The following is a 21449-nucleotide window of genomic DNA, read 5'->3' on the forward strand; positions in this document are numbered from 1 at the left end:
TGGGGGTGGTGAACGATGTAATCTCTCTGTCCAGTTTATACATGGCTATCTGGTGGTAGCCGCGATAAGCGTCCAGGAAGCTAAACCTCTGATGGCCAACGGTCAAGTCCACCAGCTGGTCAATCCGAGGAAGGGGAAAGCTATCCTTAAGACAAGCTCGGTTGACAGTCTTGTAGTCAACGCAGACTCGCCACTTGTCATTTTTCTTGGGAACAACCACCGTGATGGATATCCACCGAGGGTATTGCACTTCTTCTATAGCCCCGGCTTCCAACAAGTTCTTCACTTCTTCCGCCACCACTTCAGCATGGTGCAGGGCTGAACGGCGCGTCCTTTGAATGACTGGCCGTGCGTTGGGGAAAACATTCAACTGATGACAGATGAAGCTCGGGTCGACGCCAGGCATGTCGTAAGGCGTCCAGGCAAAGGCCTCCAAATTGGAAACCAAGAAGTTGACGTAATCCACTCGCTCGGCGCTAGACAAAGATGATCCCAAGAGGAAGAATTTAGTTGGATCGTTTTCGTCAAAGCGCACTTCCACCAAATCTTCGACCAATTTTTCCTCGGCCTTCCTTCCCACGTCTTCAAGGACCTCTTTTTCTTTGGGCCCCTCGATCATTTGGACAAACCCTTTGGCTGCTCGGCTGCCATTTACCGCAACGAAGCATTGTTTTGCCATCACCTGGTCTCCCCAAACTTCCTCTATTTGCCCGCTCGACGCCAGAAAGCGCATGACTTGGTGGAAGGTCGAGGCAACTGCTTGCATGGCGTGCAGCCAGCCCCTACCTAAGATCAAGTTGTAGGTGGAAGGAACTTTGAGCACCCAGAACTCCACTTGCTTTACTACTGAACCTGCTTTGACCGGCAAAATAATTTTTCCGATTGGCTACTCCGGCTGTGAGTTGAAATCGACCAAAGGAGACGTCGCAGGAGCCAAGTCCTTGTCTTCTAACTTCATCTGTTTGAACGCGTCATAATACATGATTTCGACCGAACTCCCCTGGTCGATCAAGATTCTCTTGATATCAAAGTCCTTGACGCGAAGAGTGACTACTAAGGCGTCGTTGTGTGGCATCTGAACTCTTTCCAAGTCCTTGGATGAGAATGAAAGGATGTTCCTTTCTTCGATCTTTCCCTTCTTCATAGCAGGCTGAACAGAAAGCACTTCCTTCATGTGCTCGGTCTTCTTGATCATCCCCCTCAGCTCGCAAACCCTGGCTGGTTCAATGATTCCGTGGATGACGTTGATTACACCTTGCGGAGGCGCCTCTAGGGCGGCCAGGCCGTTTGGCTCGACTTGGTCTGCCGGCGTGGCCTTGATGCCCCCATCTATGTATTGGTCAAGATGCCCCGCAGCTACCAACTCCTCTAAGTGTTGCTTGAGCGGCAGACAGTCCTCTGTTCGGTGCCCCCGTTCTTCATGAAAGGTGCAGCGATATTTTGAGTTGAAGCCTCTCTGGGCACTCCCCAACTTGGCCGGCTAATGGACGAAGGGTTCGCTTCGAATCTCGCTCAGAATGCGGTAGATGGGGATTTTAAACACCGTGGTGATCCCAGTCCGCGTCTTCAATTTTCTTTTGGCATCCTCCGCTGCATCATGGGGAGGGTATGCCCGGTCGTTTTGGCGCCCCTTGTTTCTGTCATCACGGTTTGGACCATGGCGCTGTTCTTTCGACTGGTTGTTTGGGCGGCTATCCTCCTACCCAACCGAGTGAACTTTCCCGGCGACCCTCCTGTCCGCCGCGACCGGATTAACCTTCTTGGTCGCGGAGGCGGTATCATCCTCCACACGAATGTGCTCATTGATCTGCTGCATCAACGACTCCATGGTTGTAGGTTGATGCATCGTGAGTGAATCTCGCAGCCTATGTCCGGCTGGGAGACCCCGTTTGTACTGAGTGATCGCCAGATTGGTGGGGCAGTCGAGGATCTCATTGTAAGTTTTCCAGTACTTCGCATTGTATGCCTTCAACAAACACCCAGACTCCATCTTGACGCCCAGGAGATGGTCGACCTCCTTCGGCGTTCAAGTGTTGGTCTTGAATCTGGTGACGAAGGCTTCTGCTAGCTGTTGCCACCCCTCTATACTCCTCTCCGGGAGCCTTTCAAACCACTTCAGACCCAGCTCTCCCAGGCTTGCTGGGAATATAAGACACATCAGAGCGTCGTTGCGCTGGTGGCCAGCCATCACCTACCGATAATGACTCACGTGCATGTACGGATCCGTTTTGCCGTCGTACAGAGTGAACTTTGGCTGGTGGAATCCGGCTGGGAGTGGCGTACTCTCAATCTCTAGAGACAGTGGTGTGGCTGTGAGTCACGCCAGCTCTTTGTCCTCCAGCGCAGGGGCCATCACTCTGGGGGGTGGCATCGCCACTTCTTCACTGCAACGCACTGGGGCGCTTAACCTCTGCAATGCCGACACCCTTTGAGCCTCCCGATAGCGCGCCCTCTCTTCCAATACATCCCTCAAGTCCCTGGAACGTGTGGAGAAAGAGGATCCCGACGTCGGCGTCGGCCGTGAGGGGCGGTATGTGTTTTCGCAAGAGAGGGACCTGCTCTCCCCCTGGTTAGAGCCCCCAACCCCATAGTTCCTGGTGATGGAGAGAGAGTGGGTCCTCCCTTGGCGGCGACTGCTCCAACGAGGGGACGGGGTGCGCTCATTGAGGTTGCCCTCTCCAGCAACACCCTTGCCTTTGATCTGGCGTTTCAGCAGCTCCATCTCGGCCGCCATCTTGCGAATGACGGCGTCTTGGTCCTTGAGTTTGTGCTCCAGGCGCTATGCATGGGACTCCCCCCGGTGTCTGCGGCCCCCAGGACTCTGCGAGCGATCGGCACTCCTTCCGCATTTGTCTCGCGCACTCCGTGAAGGAGTTTCTAGGCCTGCCATGGCTGGAATATTTAGAGGACCTTCTCTCAAGCGGACGTACTCAGGGGTGACGCCATCGACGACGGACAGAGGGGCTTCGCCGTTGTTGGCCATGGAAATGGTCGAAGAAGCTCTAAGAACAAGGGTTGAGTATCAAAAAACTTTCCACAGACGGCGCCAATTGTACGGGGGCGAAATATCCTTTGCTTTCCGTACTCATTGTACTCTGAGCTTCTCTTGACGGCGTCTTCCTGGCAATACAGAAACGGTGAGCTGCCCGGCGGTGGTGTGCCAGATAGACCCTCCGACGATCAAGTCAGTTCACTTGAGGAAGAGGAAGAAGACGGAGAGAGAGAGAGTGTTCTCTTTCAAAAAGAAGTTGCATACCTCTTACGTTCGCCTTCCTCCTTATTTCAAGGTTGGCCATACAGCCTCAAGATCATGCGCGCATTACCTCTGCTGTCCTTCCTTGGACAGGTGGCAGTACTCGCCTCTCACCACCTTACACGTGTAAAGGCTTAGTTCTCCCAACAGTACATGCAGAACTGCCTAACGGTATTGAGGCGTATGTGGAGCAGATGTCCCTTCCTTCGTGCCATTGGCCCAGGTGGCACACCTGACCGCAATACCACGACCGTCCTATTTCCCAAGAAGAATTATCGCTACAGGCGCTCAACCGCGCTATGCCCCACCGGACTGCCCCTTGGCAAAGGGGCGGCTGGGGAAGCCCATGGACCGGGCTGGAGTTGACCGGTTGTGAGGCATGTCGGCCTCCGTCCGGTTTACCTTCATCCGAGGTTCTCTGGACTCTGCCCATCTCGGCTCACCGGTCAGAGATGTACCCAGCCTCGCTTGTCCTCAGTTTAGCCCGAGCTATCCGTAACCCGGTCTCGCCAATTGGCTGCATGCAGTGCCGGATATTCGCGAGTCGTAGCTCGGCCAGGCTTGGTTCGCGCCGGACAGCCGGTCTTTAAGACCGAGCAAAACAGATCCGTGCCGTCTTAGCTCGGCCGTACTAACGGTGCAAATCTCCCCTCTCAAATATAAATGTAAATAATAGTTAATTATAGATAATACATTTATATAATATTAGTAGTAGATATTATTATTTTAGTAAGATATTGACTTTTTTTCTTTAAATATGTTTATATATATATATATATATTGTATATATAATTGTATAATCAAAATTTTACTTGTAACTTTAATCTCAAACGTAAGTATAAATTTATATTTTTTTTGGCTTATTAAGGTTTATGAATAGGCTCAAGCTCAAGTCAAACCTAACCTAAGCCAACTCGACTCGAGCTCGATTCGTTAAATTTTTATTGAACTCTGGCTCGATCTCGAGTTCATTAAAATCTTAATAAACAAGCCCAAACATATTAAAACTCAGCTCGACTCAGCTCATTTGTTGTCCTAGTAGGAAGCTAATAGATGCAACACTAATCATTACTATCAATGAACTAGAATTAAGAGATTCAAAAACAGAAGGAAGATTAGTGTCGTACTGCTTCATAACATGCATCAACAACACTTTCACGGAGAACACCCACTCCAAAGCTAAAATTAGAAAAAAATACATCATATATTAATTATCAGAAATTTAAGAAGCGCACTCGATGTGGAAGCATTCTAATGTATAAGCTTCAAATTTCTAACCCTACAAGTGTTATAGATAAAATCATTAATAAAAATTGAAAAGAGCGGGTACGAATGAAATCATTAACATATCTTCCATGTTAAACCAAAAATAAAAAAAGACAAACATTAAAAAACTTTTTTTAAAAAATTGATAAGCAACAATCTTTATACTTTCTAAAATAAATCGATCTAATGATCTCATCAAGGTAATATTTAAGTTTTGAGCTCGTGGTGAAAGCTTCTGAGATGAATGACTTGATGTTGACCTTTAAACAAACATAAAACATCGCTAGGCATAAAAATAGCTTCTAGGTAACAATTATTTAATAATTGTATGCCTTATATTTTCAATGACAAATCAAATAAATCCTTATTGGTTACATGGAGTATAAGTAAGGCTTGGTTCGGCATGTTTGAAAAAAGTTAAAAAATTATCATTCTATTTAAGTCACATCATCTTATTTAAGTCATCATTTCAAACCTAACCCAAACTCAACCCATATTTCATAAAAAGTCAAAAAGTATACTTATTTAGATCATCCTAAACAACTCTTAAATCTTTAACCATAAGTAAATTATTTTGTATACATTTTTATTTTTACTTTTTCTTCCCGTTGTTTCTTGTAATCTGCAACAAGCTATATGGTTAGTCTTCTCATGACCTTGTTAGGTTATATGGACCTTATAAGTGGTATGCAAGCATTAGCTATATATAAAAACTGTGTTTAAATTCTATTTCACGAAGGCCTTCAAAGTGATATCTAATTGACAAGTTAAAACAAATTCATGAGGTAGGTTCATAATTGAATGGTCGAGATTGAATGTCTTGAGCAAATTATATGAAAAATAAATATGCCAAATATATTTTTTGTGATTTGCATTCACCAAACTTTTTCTCCATTGCATCACATATGAACAAGTTTATAACTGACCATAGATATAGATGCACATTTGGAAGGCCAAAACAAAATTCAAAAGCCAAATATATAGAAACAAGCTAAAAATGAAAGTTTGACTCATTGAGTCCCATTAAAACTATAGAACAAAATAGGGAAAAATTAACATTAAGTCTATTTTGCTTTTAATATTACTATTATTATGGACAACTCTCACAAAATTTAATTCTATAAATTTTATTCCATTTTTACCCTTTTCATTTAATATGAATAATAATTTCATAAGCAATTTTAATTTACTTAAAATTAAAACTTATAAATCATGGGATAGATAATTTTAATTTTAAATTTAAATTAATAAATTATTTTCCATATTTAGTACCCCTCAAATTTGAATTTTGAAATAGATTGATCAACAATGCTAGGTAACTCAAAATTTTGTGGCTCAAATGGTTCAAATCACTCAAAACGACGTCGTTTTGAGTGTAAATGAGTGTAAAACGACGTCGTTTTGACAGATTTGAGCCATTTGGGCCACAAAATTTTGAGTTACCAAACATTTTCCTAGATCAATATACTTTTCATTTTTTGTTTTATATATTTGATATACTTTCCATTTGAAAGTTATAAACCAAGGGATATTATTATTATTATTATTATTATTATTATTGCTTGAATGAGAGCTAATCAATAGAAGATTTTTTTAATTATTTAAAATAAAAAAATAAAAAAATTTAGTTTGAGATATTTGATCTCCCGTAAGACTTGTGGTTAAAAATTTCCTTTTCTCTAATATATACTAGTGGTTGTACGTGCGTTGCACATGACACGCGATTTTTCATTAACTATTAATACTGTAATTATGTGTGTGTCTCTTAAATTAATATGTGATATGCATACAAAGTATGAAGACTTATATAGGTAAATTGATTTGTATCCAAAATACAACTAAGAAAGAAATAAATACAGATTCGGTTGAAGAATTTAAATGATAAATGTAAAATTTTATAAATATAAATATTAATTTATAACCGACAATGCTACGTAGCTCAAATTTTGTGGCTCAAAAGTGGCTCAAATGGCCAAAACGACGTCGTTTTGAGTACAGAACAACATAAAAATGGCCAAAACGACGTCGTTTTGGCCATTTGAGCCACTTTTGAGCCACAAAATTTGAGTTACGAGACATTTTCCATAATCGAAATATTTTTCTATCAACTTCCCATTTCAATTTTTCATAATCCGTACTTGTAATACAATTGAAGGTATGAAATTAATTGCACAATTACACAATTCTGTTTAATAGTTCATCTCATAATACAAATTCATTGAGCCCACTATTGCATATTATTTGCATACTATTGGTGCCAGAATGTATTAATGTCAATATATAATAGATTTTTATACATTAAGAGTTGTTGAGTCTCGTTTCTTGTGCCACGAATATCGTGCATAATAAAAAATATAACATTAGTCATTAGTACATTTTCATTTATACAGAAAATGTGGAATAGTTTTTTTAAGAAAATAGAATGATATTGTAACTTAATATTTTGATCGATGTAGGAATTTCATAATTATTTTCACGATATTTACAAATCCACGGTTATAAGTATTTGCATAATCACTTTCATGAAACTGCCAAGTTACATAATTTATTATGGTATCTATAAGTAATAGCATATATTAAGAATTGATCGAAACTTTTTATTTTATGTACTTACTTTCTGTGTCATTGAGTTATTGCGATAATGTTCGAGTATCATTTGATTTTTTCTTGTACTTTGACTAAAATGTGTGTAATTGATTTTCTGTAATTTTTGTTTTACCATCTTTTTATTTTTCTTCTTACTCACAATTATAACTTATTGTAATAAGAATATTTTGATGAGTAAGAGTTTAGACGATATCATTTTGTTATTCAATATCCTTTCAGCATCATTTGATATCATATTGTTATGAATTTCAAAATCTATTTTCCCACAATAAAAAGATTTTTTCTGTGAGGGAAAAAAAATACAAATATTGTCGTGACGGAGGTGTTTTGCAAAGTCTTGATTTGTTATTAAAAATATTTGTTATGGACATTTGTTTGTATGACATATATGTATATATGTATTGAATATAAGTTAATAGGAGAACAATATATAATTTCATAATTTTTTCCTAAGAAATATAACTATATTACTAAAGCGATACATTGGTGGGAGGTGCAAGGGACTCTACCATGTTCTGTTGAAGCTGTGCTACTACGGTGGGAAGAAGAAAGGCTTACCAGAAAAGAAAAAATGTTATGGAAAGTCATACCTTTATAAATGAATATGTTTTTCATGTAGCTACTAAGTTGGAGGATTTGTGTGATCTAATTAAGGTAAGAGTTGCTCTGTGGTTGAATCCAAGCTATATGGAGTTTCATTTCACATTGCAGGATTTCTTAAGCAATTTGAGACAAATCAGATGCTGTATTGGGAGTAGAAATGTCCTGGGCTGATATAGTGCTCATTGCTACTTTGTGCATTTCTCTTGTATTTTGTTGCGTATATTCTAGTGGATCAGCTGGTGTTGGTTTTAGTTATTAGGTTGGTGTCTTACCAACTGTGTATGGTGCTAGTAAATGAATTGGCAAACTTCCCGATGCCAACATAGTTAGGATCGGATTGTTTTGTTACAATGCTTTATGCACCCTCACTCTTTATTGATGATTGTCTTTGTATTATTGCTTGATCATTATCAACAGTGTCTTTTAATTTGGCTGTTTAAAAAAATATATTAGAAAATTAAAGTATGCAATAGTAAAAATAGAAAGGATTAATTACTAAATAAACCCCAAGTTTCATATGTTTTTCACTTTAAACCTCAATATTTTTCACTTTAAACCCCTATGTTGCCTTACACTGATGGATGGATGGATAGAGGAAATTGAAATACAGATAGAACTGCAATGTTTAATTTATTGAAATTGAAATGCTTGGGTTTAAAATAAAAAACGCGTAAAATCTTGAAATTTTTTTTTTTTGTAATTAAATCTAAATTTTTACCAATATTTTACTTTTTAATTCTATTTAGATTATTAGATATTAGATTTTCACGTAAAAGTATAACTTAAATATAAAATATGAAGAATTTTCAATATCTTTAATCATCAAAACTGACAAAATATGAAAAATTAAAAATTAAAAAACAGATTTAATAAATAAAACTAACGAAAGTAGTTCTTATTTAAAATTTTGATATCATACCTTAGTTATTAAAGTATCACATAAAATTACAGTTTATAAAATATAATTTAAATAAAAAGAAATTGTATGAAGATATCTAGTAAAATTTTGATATACCGTACAAATCTCTATTTTAAAAATGCATGCGCTTTCGTCTATCTAGATTAAAACAAATGCATACAATTTTAAGATTCTACCAAAATTATTCACAGTTATTTGATTTATGATGGACAATTGTAATTATTATGTCTATCAATATATAAGCAGACACAGGAAATAAAAAAAAAATTATTATTTTTTTGTTCTTCAATCATCATTAATATAAAAAATATATAGGGAGACGACTTTTTTTTTTTTTTGGATAAGAAAGGGAGCCGGTTGTTTATATTTATAGAAGCAAATATATCGTTTTTGAGTATTCAATTTCAAAAATAAAGAGATAGTTGGGAACATGTAATTTTAGTAATTTTTTGACTTTTTACAAAAAGATGTGATAAAAAGTAGAGAAAGTGATGTGACAATTTATAGTAACTTTTTGACTAAACTAAAATATGTAATTGCTAAACAAGATCTAATAGATTTGAAGGGATAAAATTGGAATTTAAAAAAAAGTAAAAATACGACCCTCTTCACACTATTATAATAATAGTAGATAGTAGATAGATATAGATATAGATGATGCAATCCATGTAATGATAGGAGAAATGAATTTTGTTAGTCTAATTAATTCTTTAAGATTGTATCTGGATTATAAACTAAAGTAAGAATTTAATAGAAAAGTTAAAATAGTGAAAAAATTATAATTCTTTTTTCTTTCTATTTATTATTATTATTTTTTAAATTTCTATCCAAATCAATGATAAAAATACATAGAAAGAGACACACGATAACAAAGATGTTCCTATTGGTCTAATCCAAGCTAGTCCATTTTTTAATTAAAAAATGTAGAGACCCAAAAAAATTATTAAATTTTTTATTAAATCTATTAATAATTTTTTTTGACGTCTCTTGCATTACTCTTTCCTATTACAATACTCAAATATGTACTTGCAATCGATAGTTGAGATCAAGTTGATGATCATCTGGATGATCAAAGGCTACTGAGAATTTGTGATTTGCCAAATTTAGATTTCCTTTTTAAATTTGGACAACTTTCAATGCGACTTTGTCATGAGGGTTTGGGTGAGGTAGGGGTTATTGTAGTCACAAAAAAAAGATAAAATAAGCTTTTAAGTTCAATAAGACAAAATGTCACATTCAAACTGTATCGGGAGCAAATATTCCGCAGAACCCGTACTCTTTTCTACCAAGCTCCTTGTCCGTCCGATCGACTTGCGAAAACAACGGCGGTGAGTTACCCGGCGGTGTGTGGCCGGAAAACCCCTCCGACGGTCAAGTTAGCACACACTCAGGGATAGAGAGAGAGAGGAGAGACTTGAATGTATAGATTTATCTCACCAAATTATGTTCCATCCCCCGCATGGGGGGCGCCGTCAAGCTTATATACTTTCTGTGCTTATATCTGTTCTCATTAGTCCCTTGACACGTGGAGCTGCTCTCCCATCTGTCAGCACAAATCTCGCAATCACCACTTAACCAAACCGCCAGACAACATTAACGGGATCTCGGCAGATCGGCGGAATCACCTCGGCCTTCCACGTCCGTACTGTGTAACGTGCCCGAGTGCTCTAATCGCCGAGCTCGGTAGCATTCCGACATAACCGAGTTTAAGATAAACCGAGCCGGCGAACAGAAGACTTTACCACCGAGCTAACCATGCTCCCCCAAAACCTGTGTAGCAGATGCTCATCTCGGCCCAACAAGTCCAATCCCGGGGGAGCTCGGTCAATCACATGGCCGCGGACCTCAGGCCTAGGCCTCGATCGAGCAAGATCACCTCAAGGGAAGCCTTAGTTAGCTCGGCCTAGACAGGGGCTGGGTCTCGACCGAGCAAATCCCACTCCACATCAAGCCCAAGTGATCTCGGCCCAAACATGCTCGGCCCTGACTTGTTCGACCTCTTTCACGGTCCAGAGCCAGATTATAAATCTCCCTCTCACAAACTATAATCATTTCATTTTTTCTTTCACAAAAGTCAAAAAAAATCAAAAAAACTTATTCCAACAAAACTTTTTAGTCTTAGACTAAAATAGTGAAAAAGTTAAAAAACCAACATACATTCTAAACGAACCCTCAAATAATTTTTACTTATGGTGGTAATTTATTTATTTATTGATCTATTATATTTATGTTAAGGATGATTGGGATGAGAGATATCACTCGACAATGTTAATACCTTCTTGACATGTAATAACTTTTCAATAAAATGACTATATAAATTAATAAAATTTGTCATCTTTAAAATTTATAATATGTACAATACTAAAATTTTAGAATCCATTTAAAGGTGGGTTTGACAGATGTATTTTTAGAAATTTTCGTAATTTTTTTTAGATTTAAAAAAAATATATATATATATATTTTTAATTTTTAACTCCTACAAGATTCAAGGATTCATAAAAATTAAAATAAATGAATAAAATTGAAGAAATTACGTTAAAGATAAAAAAGAGATGTGTGTAGTGAACAAGTTTTTTTTTTTTTTAATAGGTTATAAATTCCAAAAAAAAATTCTTATAAATTTAAAAATAGTTAGATAAAAATAAAAATATATTTTTTAAACTTTGCCAAACATGGATTAGATTGGGTTCAGCTGCTTACTAAATATTTACTAAAATAAAAAAACTAATATTTAGTAAAAATAGTTAGATAAAAATAAAAATATACTGAGATTTTGTTTACTAAATATTAGTTTTTTTATTTTTTATTTTTTTTGGAACTAAAATCTCAGCTGTTGACTTATAATAAATTGTAGGAAAATTTATTCATAAACCCCATATGGGGAAATATTAATCTATTTAATCCTATGAGTTTTTTTATGAACCAATTAGTTATTTTTATTTTGAAAAATTGTATTTATTTGATCTGGTGCTATTTGAGTTTAAGTAAATTTTTTATGATTCATTTTTCCAATTTTCTAATTTGTTTTTGAGAAGAAAATGGAAAGACGAGATATAAAATATTCTTTTTGGAGGGATAGATGGCTAAAGTATTTGTTGTCAGTGTTGAAATCTCCATTTATGTTAGTGTGGTTTTCTAGTATTATATTGGAGTGTTACTTTTAGAAAAAAGTATAGTGAAGTTTTTGTGTGTTACATTGATTGGAGTGTTATATTTGAAAAAATAAATTAAGAATTATTTTTTGAAATGTTACGTTGTTACGTTTGGAAAAAGTATACTAGTTTCTTAGTGTGTTATATTAGAACGTTACGTTTGAAAAAAGTACACTAAGAATTTTTTTTAGAATGTTACGTGATTTTCATTTGAGAAAAGTACACTAAAGAGTTTCTTTATATGTTACATTAGAGTGTTACGTTTAGAAAAAGTATACTAAGCCTCCGTTTGGGAAGTGGGTTGGCTTTTTGGTTTTTTGGCTTTTTTGGCTATTTTAGCCTGGGCTAAAAAGCTTGGTTTGGGAAGGGCTTTTTGGTTTTTTGGCTTTTTTGACTTTTTTTGTGAGAGAAGAATGTAATGATTATAGGTTGGATGTGATGTTTTGTTTGTTAGGGCTAAAATAGCCTATTTTGTTTTTTGTGGCTAAAATAGCCAAAAAAGCCTGAAAAAGCCCTTGCCAAACACAGAGAGTTTTTTAGTATGTTATAGTGATTGGAGTGTTACATTTGAGAAAAGTACACTAAGAATTTTTTTAAAACGTTACGTTGTTACATTTGAAAAAAGTACACAAAGGAATATTTTTGAAGTGTTATGTTTAGTAATTTCAACATTATAAGAAAACTCACATTTATTTTTCAACACATAACGCACGCACGTTTATACTTGACATTGTATATAATTCACACTAGAAAGGAATTTTAGGTCTTAAAAAAAAATAAAAATTCAAACAATTTATAAAATCATTATTTGTGATTTGTTGATACTTTCCCCTAAATTGCATTAAACAATCCGATACTCATTGATAAAAGTTTATTAATTTGTATTTTACCATTCTTTTTAATTTCCCATTTACAAACTCTGATTTTGTTTTTATTTATTTTTTATTTATTTTTTATTTTATAGATATCTTCTCTCTCCTATAAATAGGGGAAGAGAGCACGCATGGTTTCGATTGATATATGATGATTTGTTTTGTTTCATGTATTTTCTCTCTCTAACTTCTTCTGGTAAGCAAAGCCCATTTCAAAATCTCATGATTCATCTCTTCCCCTCTGATTTTTTTCTCTCATCTCCCCCATTTTTTTTTTAGCATATCTCGCTTTTTATATTTGGTGTGTGCATTGCAATCTATCGGTTACGATTCTGTTTTTGTTTTTTTGCTTGATTCAATCGTTTTTTTCTGAATTTTTCTCTACTGGGTTTTGTGGGTTTGTTGTTATTGTTGTTTTTTTCTTCTTCTCTGATAATGAGATCGGTTTGTTTTCTTTGCTTTGAAGGGACAGTGTTTGATTGTAATCTGTGACTGTAAAGACATGGGTAGGCTTTTCTTGATCACTCTTGAAGGGAACTTCTATAGCTGCAAACACTGCCAAACCCATTTCGCTCTATCCGAGGACATCCTTTCTAAGGTTCCCATCTCTCAATCTTTGTGTATCTACTCTCTAACTGTGATTTTTGTATGGATGATTATTGGGTTCTTCTGGATGGGGGGATTAAGAGCAAACCCATTATATTAAAGCAAATGGAAATTGGAACTTAAATTCAGAAACCCTGTTTAGGGTTTGTACTTGTTTGCAGGATAAGGGAATTTAGTTGCAATTTCATGTTCCATTTAATTGAATTCTGTTACATTGTTTTGGCATTTGGGTATGGCATTCTGTTGATGTTTCTAGATTTGTATGAACTAGAGTTTATGCATTTGGTTTTAGTGCTGCTTACTTGTTGCTAAAATTTGGTTTCTTTGTTTATTAATGAGTTTATTTTTTTGGTAATGCATGTCTAGAGATTCATCTTTTGTACATCTCAGGCTTATGCCCTTATTCTTTACTGTATAACTATTTTGTATGGGGGAGTCATTCGTGTTGTTTCATTATGTCAAATTCTCTTTGTTCATTTTGAAGAAACTGTGATGTACAACAAAGAGAAAGAAGAAGAGAAAATGGGGAACCAATCCCAAAATGAATTGTTTAATACTCAATAATAGTCTACCCTAAAACATTACACGATGCCACATATATAGGCATAAACACTATCTAGTTAGGAAACTAGGAATGGGGTCCAAGGAATTGGAATTTGCTAATAAAGAAATAAAATCTTATTAAACCATAATTCTGTATTATTACTAAAGTTCATATATTTTTCTATTTATTGTCATCCAATGCCTTTTTGATCCTTATCAAACTGTCATTAGTATTGCTGCTTGACTCTTTCATGTGCAACATAATTAAATGTGTTGTTTGCCTGATTCATTAGTTTGAGATAATCGTTGGTTAGAGAATACACAGTGTCATCAGTATGTTATTTTCTTCCCTTGGGGAAGTACTTTTTTGTTAAATAAATTTATGGTTAAACTTTAGCTTCATGTTATCTTAATTTGATTTTTGTTCACTCTACAATTGTTTTTTGTAGGTTTAGAACTTTAGATCGTATAGGAATTAAGTAATTAAGTTTGATCTGGCATGTCTCAATAGGATTAAGTTTTACACGGCGGTTTCATGAACTTGTGCTTTACGGACACCCAACACTCTGTTGACACATTACTAAAATTTAAATAATTGTGGGACAATATATTTAAAGTCCCATCTAGTTTTAACCATGGTTTTGACCATCTCTTCCAAACTACTCTCACCTTTTTGCACCCTCCTCCGCCATTGGCCCCTTCACCACTTGCAGATTTGTTGCCACAAACACTGTCCACCATGAACGTACCCGCCCATCATGGTCATCACCCATCACACATCAAATCTACCACTAATGTCATTAATACACACCACCATCAGACCTCTTTGATCGTCTCCCTCTTTTCTTCTTTTCAAATTCTCTCTCTGGTAGCTACCCCTTATTTGAAATGGAGACAATTTATTGCGGAGGTCCTTAATTCTATAGACACAAATTTGGTTATGTAGTTGTTTTTGGGTAGAGGATGTTAAAGCTTGCCTAATGGTGGTTGGTTGTGTGTGAGAGTGTGTGGCCATGTGGGTGTGGGTGTGGGTGTGGGACGGGTGGTGAACGATGTTTTTTTGCATGCATGTAAACAAAGAATATGGAACTTTCAAATCAAGGAGGTAAGGGAGAAGAAGGTGGGCCCCACTAATATGTAAGGGTCGAATTATCTTTTTAAAATAAAATCTAACATGATATAATTGATGTGGGGCCAAACGAATGGTTTAATCATAACTATGGTTAAGTCAAATTAGGTTATTATATAAACTACTTTACTTGTTTTGCAATTTTTGCTGATGTGTAAGGCAATTATTGGTTGTCCATAAAGCACAACTTTTACGAGACGACCATGTAAAACTTAATCTCGTCTCAATAGTTATTACAAGGCTGGTGATGGGACTAATTAATTGCATTTGAAGTTTCAAATTTACTCTTTGAGACGTAATTATTTTTAGCATTTTCTTGAACCTTTGGAATTTTCATCAAATGATTTATAAAATACGTGAATGATGTTTTCTAAAATCCTTAGTTATTCATACATTGTACAGCATAGTGTCATGAAACTGTTCTAATTTTGTTCCGAAAGCAAAATTTAGTAAATCTATCTGTATGGCGTCTACAATTACGTGATGGTGGTATCACTTCCAGCTTCCATGGGCATCCTCTTTTAGTTTTATGATGACTTCAATCCTTTGGTGTTTGGCACTAAAGATTCTTAGAGACTAATGCTAACCTAGTTACTTCATATGAGATCTCCGAAACATACTTTCTTCTTCATTTCTTATACCCACTCTCTCTTTCCTTATCTCTCTCCACATCTTATTTTGAATTTGTTATCCATTGTGGTTAAGGGTCCATTCCTACAATGACATCCCCTTGTAGCTATTGTTTTAGTGCCTTTTATTAGTCTTTTGAAATTTAAAAAAAGGGCTTTTTTCTAATCAATGCACCCCATCTATAGAATCAAGAAAACGATCGCTCTATCTATCCTTACTATTTTTTGACTTGGTAAGTTTTACTGTGTAAGAGGGGTTAACCTGAACCTATTAAATTAATTGGGTCCAATCGGAGCCCAATCGGAATGCCCAAAAATTCATGGGTCTAGAGAAATTATTGCCAAATGGGCCCAAGCGAATTCTATTGAATGGGCCCACAAGAAAGTTAACAAATTGATCCGAGAAAGACTCATCGGGCTTATATCTCTAGAGAAAGTCCAACAAACCCATCCGAGGAGGCCCAGATTATATGAGCGTCCAAGAAGGTTGATCGTTGCTTTCAAAAAAGATGAAACCTTCGGAGGAAATTCATTCTTTGAGATATTTGCTTAGTCTCAAAAGGGCTCGGAACCACGAGCTTAGAGATTTATTTGAGCTTAGACTTGAAAGAATTCGGATCCACGAACCTAAAGATCTGATGCATTTGGCTTTTAACGGATTCGATCGCAATCTAAAAGTCGCTTCGTTAATGAGTTCTAGAACATTTGCGGGTTCGGAGTTTTTTAGGATCGACGCATCAGAACCATGGGCGTGACAGAGTCCAAACAAAGGACCCGATCCCGAGGACGGTGAGTGGAGATAAATTCACTCTTTAGTTAAACAAGCCTATACTCGGGTCGAGGTGACATGATCTAGGGGGTCCCTGAGACTCCACAATATTTGCGGTAGGGCGTTCTTTTAAACTACCCCTAACCCTTCTGCGGCTGGGCATCCTCTGGGACTACCCCTGACCCTTTGGGATGATTGGGGATCATTGGTTAGGCGTGGTTAAGAAGAAGGGTTCACCAAGAGGTTGATCTCCTCTTCGGGATTTTTCTCATCTTCAGAGAGGTTACCTCCTCAAACAAAGTGGTTAGTGAGAATATTTCCCATGTGCCTTGTACATGAGTTCCATCCTACATCATGAGGTGTCTATAAATAGCACCCATCTATAGCTTCACAAGGGATAGATTTTGAAGAGAGAACTAATTTTCTTTTTCCATTATCTACCTTGAGAGTAAAAGTGGGAGATCCTTTGGAGAGCTTTGCCATTATCCTGTCGCTAGCCTCTTTGCCTTCTTCTTCATCCAATCTTTTATGTCCATCATCTGTTTGCTATTGTGTTTCTAATTGTGACCGTTGAAGAATCTAAGCCTCTTATCATTTCTAGAGAATTCGAGGTTTTTCTGCAATCTTCAAATTTTCTGGCAAGCCTTAGATTTTTTCAACTACATTCTTGAACCCTCACATACATACTGTTATTTAGGCTCCACTTTAGTTGTTCCCTTTTTTCATTTTTTTTTAATTTTTAATTATTTATTTTGTAAGTTTCCAGCCGCAAGACCATACTCCCCTTGGAACCTAAAAAAATTGATTTCTCACAAGCTGCTAGTGCCCAACAAAGTCCTAAATGAAAGCAACATTTGTTGATCCTTAATTAGAATCATTTATGGTTGCAACTAGGACAATATTTGATTGTCTTTGAGTTCACCATTATTTCTTTTGGCCACTTGTTCTTGTTCTGTCATATTTCAAAGACATTGATGTTTTTTTCTTGGATCGTTACTGAGGAATTTGTTATGGTAGAATGACAAAGAACATGTGGGGAGTCTATGTCTTCATAAGCCATTTCATCTTTTAAAACTTGCCTTGCAGATTCCGAGTTCAGTTGGTTTTATTTGTAAGGCAGTATGGTTATTTAGAGATTACACTGATTAATTTGTTGATGTAATGGATTGGATTATGCGTCGTGTTCTCAGTAATTTTTTTTTAGATGTTGCATCAAACAAGCCCCTAATCTTGGATTGAAGTCCTTTTCCCTAGGGCCTGGTCATCTTCTTCTTGAAAATATTTGCCTTTCTCGCGTAGATTTTAGTGATTCTTTCACTCATATGTTGTGTGTGTAGTGGAAGACAGTGTTGATTAGGGCTAGGAGCGCATAAGGTAATGAAGATGCTTCAAATCATGGGAGAAGGACAAGACACACCTTCTGCAATGATACTAGGAGAAACAGTAGGTCTTTCTGGCTGGACATTTATAGATTTGATGAGTTGGCTGGGGAGTTAGGATGCTTGATCCAAATGTCCAATGGAAGAGACTTTAAGCCTCAGAGCTAGCTCAAGGTGATAATTCTTTAGAGAGTTGGCATTTGTTATGTGGTGATTTGGCTGCTTTGGTCTGTTATCTACTGGATTGGTTGGAAGCCCACTATTGCATTTATACCTGACCTTGAGTAGGAGTGCAATGGCTGCTATTTAGTTTATATGCTTGTTGGCTTTGGTTGTATTGTTGGGCTTGGTTGGCTCTCATCTCCTCTTCAGGAGGAAACAAAAAAGGGAAGCAAAAAATAGTTTAAATTTACATGCTTTGGCAAATTGGAGAAAAGGAAAAAAGTTGGCTTTTAATTCATAAGTGTGAAACAATGATGATTATTAGGAATATCTTAATCAGATTATAGTGTCTTCTCTGTTCTACTTGTTTTAACTGAAACTTGGGGGACCTATTTAGAATTTTCCACATTTGCTATGAGCTTGGTGTCCTATTTATGTCTGTTAGTATTTACTGTAAATTGACAGGCGCATATCCTAACCTAGTGTTTTGCCTGTGTTTCCAGTCTTTCCACTGCAGGCATGGGAGGGCTTATCTCTTCGATAAGGTGTAAGTGTTCTTTGATTTTAGTGCTCCTTGTTAAATTAGTAACCATTTAACTCATAGATTGTGTGTAATTAGGACACCTTCATGCATCTTGATGACTAATTATTTGTGTGCTTACAGTTAAAGCTATCACTGCATGTAGGCATATTTAGATACTAATATCATAGTTATATGTGTCTCTACATATTGTACTTCTTCGATGTTGCTTCAATTTTAGTCAACTGATTATTTTGGTATGAGAGGCAACAAATCTTTCTGGTCTTTCAAACAAGCATTCGGTGCTCAATGATATGCGCATAGTTTCATTTAGCCCAATTCATTACCTGGTACAGTTGCCCGAATTCTGATCTCAATCACCACATATAAAATGGCAAAAGTGGTAATTGCAAAGTTATTATGTAAGGTGTTTTACCATTCACTTGGAAACTCCTGTCTGATTTATTCTCCAAGTAAGCTAGCTATGTAGCAAGGATATGGGTACGGGGGTCACGGCAAAACCTTCATAAAAATGGATATGAGTACAGCCAGGGTAAGTTTAGTAAAAAAATATACTTTATAATTTGAAGTAGTGCACTATATGTACAATTAAAAACCAAATGCAAAAATTAAATAAATGACTAGTTCATTAACTATCCAAAATATCAAAAGCAAGGTTCAAATAAGATTTTAATGTCTTAGAGAACCTACAAACCTAAACTTAATTTTAAAAGCATGTTGAGCATAAAAGGAAGTCCCATCAAGCAAACTTCGTCTCTGAACAAAAGGGTACCCTATTTTGGTACTCGTATCCTTTCAAAACAAGATTGCAGTTGGAACCTGTTGTACCCTCACAAATCAAAAACAAATTTAAAAGAAAATGGATACTACATCTTTTTCGAAGTACCCATACTTCAGAGTAGCGCACACATTAGTGACATAGTTACTAAGCAATGGCCAATCACATGCTTTTCTTATGTGTATTCATGCTGTGTTGGTAACCTTGATAGCATGCAGACCTGGCAGGCTCATTCCTGATTCATGCCATATGTAATTTTCACATCCGAACATGCTTCAAATGACATTGCACTTCCTCAATGTCTGACAGTGTGAATGTCACTGTTGGAGTCAAAGAAGAGCGGATGATGATGACCGGAATGCATACTGTTGTTGACATATTCTGCGTTGGATGTGGCTCAATCGTGGGGTGGAAATATGTAAGATGGCTTGCATTTGTTGGTGTTTTTTTTTTTTTTTTTGGCTTTTTTAGTTTGGCTTATTTTTGTCTTTGATTATTATTATTATTTTTTAGATTATGTCAAGTTTCTTTACATTTTAGATCTATCTCCACTGGACAATCCTAAAAATCTTCAATTTTTTATTATTTATAAAATTTGGCTTTTTTTTTTTTTTTTTTTTTTTTATCTTTTAGTGAACCTTTTCAAAATTGATTCAGTTTTTTAAAAAAATTTAAAATTGTCTAGTCGAGATGGACCTAAATTTAAAAATTATTTAAAAAATTTGACACAATGGAAACTTGACCAGAAAGGCAAAAATAAGTTAAAAAAAAAAGTTGGCCATTAAGTTTTAGCCAAATGAATTAGTCTCTCGGTTCTCTTTATTGGAAATTTTGTTTACATATCTTTATTTTTTGCGAACTCTAGGAGGCTGCTCATGAGAAGAGCCAAAAGTACAAAGAAGGAAAGTTTATTCTCGAGAGGTAGTGAAATATTATTGTTTACAATGTCGGCATTACAATTTTTGTCAAGAAAATTGAAATATAAATCTATGGTTGTGCAGGTTTAAGATCTTGGGTCCAGATGGAAGCAACTATATAATAAGTCCCGATGCTCAGATTGGTGGAAGCGACGCTGACGACTAAGCCTCCCTGCAGCTCGTTTTCTTTCTCCATTTTAGGGTCAACCAAATTCAGATTAAGAGTTGATCAACTGTTTTCTAACTGTACATTCTCTTCATCTTCATCTTCATCTTATGTTTTTGGGTGAATATCTTGATCTTATGTTACCCAGCTTGTTTCAGATTTTATTTTGGTATAGTTGTTGCTAGAGACCAGTTTGGCATAACTGGTATTAGAATGATTAATCACATCCCAGAATTCTGGTGGAATTTTATATAGTGATTTTTATATTTTTCCTAATTATTCTTATCCATATATAGTGATTTTTATATTTTTCCTAATTATTCTTGTCCATTTTAAAACAAGTGGATTTACATGTGCAAATCTATTAATAATTGTTTTTCACTTTCACAAGGAAAAAAAAAAAAAAAAGATCTCTGCATATTTTGTGAGAAACAAATATTTGAATTTAGAAGCTTCATAGGGTTTTTCACTTTCTAATACTTTTTGGGATTAATTTTTTTTAATCTCTCTCTCTCTCTCTTCTATTTCCTGCGTTTTTCATTATCTTGCTCATCAAAGGGATACTCTAATTTATTGGGTGAGGAGAGGGAAAGACATTTCCATCAATTTTGAATCATATAAATTGTTTTGTTATTGAATTTCTAGGGTTTATGACTCAGTGTCAGTAATGGTAGTCACGTGATGCATATGTGGGATGATATAGTTTTACTTTTCTATTTTAAAGCATCTGTAACGGTTCATTAAATTTTTTACCAAATTTGAGTAAAAAAAAAAGATCATTTTCTCAATTTGATACAGACTGTTCCAATGGTTGTCATCAAAGCAGGGGTCGACCGGTTAGTGTATTTTTTTTTTAACCTCTTTGAACCTTTTGACCTGTTTGAACAAACTTATTTGCAAGAGAACCAGTCGACTGGTTGGTCAATCGGTTGGTTGACCGGTTGGTCTCCCCCAACGGTCACGCACAGTAAATTGGTGAAATTTTCCTCCTGTTCTCACTTTGATGAAAAATTTGGTGAATTCTTGTTTTGATACCAATGTGATGAAACCATTAGAGCTGCAAAAAGTGACTTTTTCACCAAATTTTAAATCTGATGCAAGGTTTGGTGAAGCGTTGGAGATGGTCTTACAGCTTCACTTAAATTTTATTTTAATTCG

At 36.0% G+C, this 21449-nt stretch overlaps 2 protein-coding genes across 4 annotated transcripts; one reads left to right on the plus strand and one right to left on the minus strand.

Moving 5' to 3' along the window:
- Positions 1 to 886: 886 nt before the first annotated feature.
- On the minus strand, positions 887 to 1990 carry LOC114274434 (uncharacterized). The gene is made up of 2 exons (XM_082889962.1): positions 1757 to 1990; positions 887 to 1480 (listed from the first exon to the last, which is right to left on the minus strand). Exons 1-2 carry the CDS (start codon positions 1988 to 1990, stop codon positions 887 to 889), a joined length of 828 nt encoding a protein of 275 aa, XP_082746088.1.
- A 10704-nt stretch (positions 1991 to 12694) lies between these two features.
- LOC114274413 (protein yippee-like) lies at positions 12695 to 20567 on the plus strand. 3 transcript variants are annotated; one of them, XM_028216328.2, is made up of 6 exons: positions 12695 to 12868; positions 13139 to 13270; positions 18393 to 18436; positions 19518 to 19626; positions 20074 to 20129; positions 20210 to 20567. In XM_028216328.2, the coding sequence occupies exons 2-6, from the start codon at positions 13175 to 13177 to the stop codon at positions 20289 to 20291; spliced, it is 387 nt and encodes a 128-aa protein (XP_028072129.1). In that variant the 5' UTR covers positions 12695 to 12868; positions 13139 to 13174; the 3' UTR covers positions 20292 to 20567. The 3 variants fall into 3 exon arrangements, with proteins under 3 accessions (XP_028072129.1, XP_028072130.1, XP_082747377.1); XM_028216329.2 differs by having other exon boundaries at positions 12740 to 12868; positions 13145 to 13270; XM_082891251.1 differs by lacking the exon at positions 12695 to 12868 and adding an exon at positions 12902 to 12973 and having other exon boundaries at positions 13145 to 13270.
- Positions 20568 to 21449: the final 882 nt, after the last annotated feature.

This window comes from Camellia sinensis, chromosome 10 (assembly GCF_055761805.1).
Source record: "Camellia sinensis isolate YWXY chromosome 10, ASM5576180v1, whole genome shotgun sequence".
Lineage (NCBI taxonomy): Eukaryota > Viridiplantae > Streptophyta > Magnoliopsida > Ericales > Theaceae > Camellia > Camellia sinensis.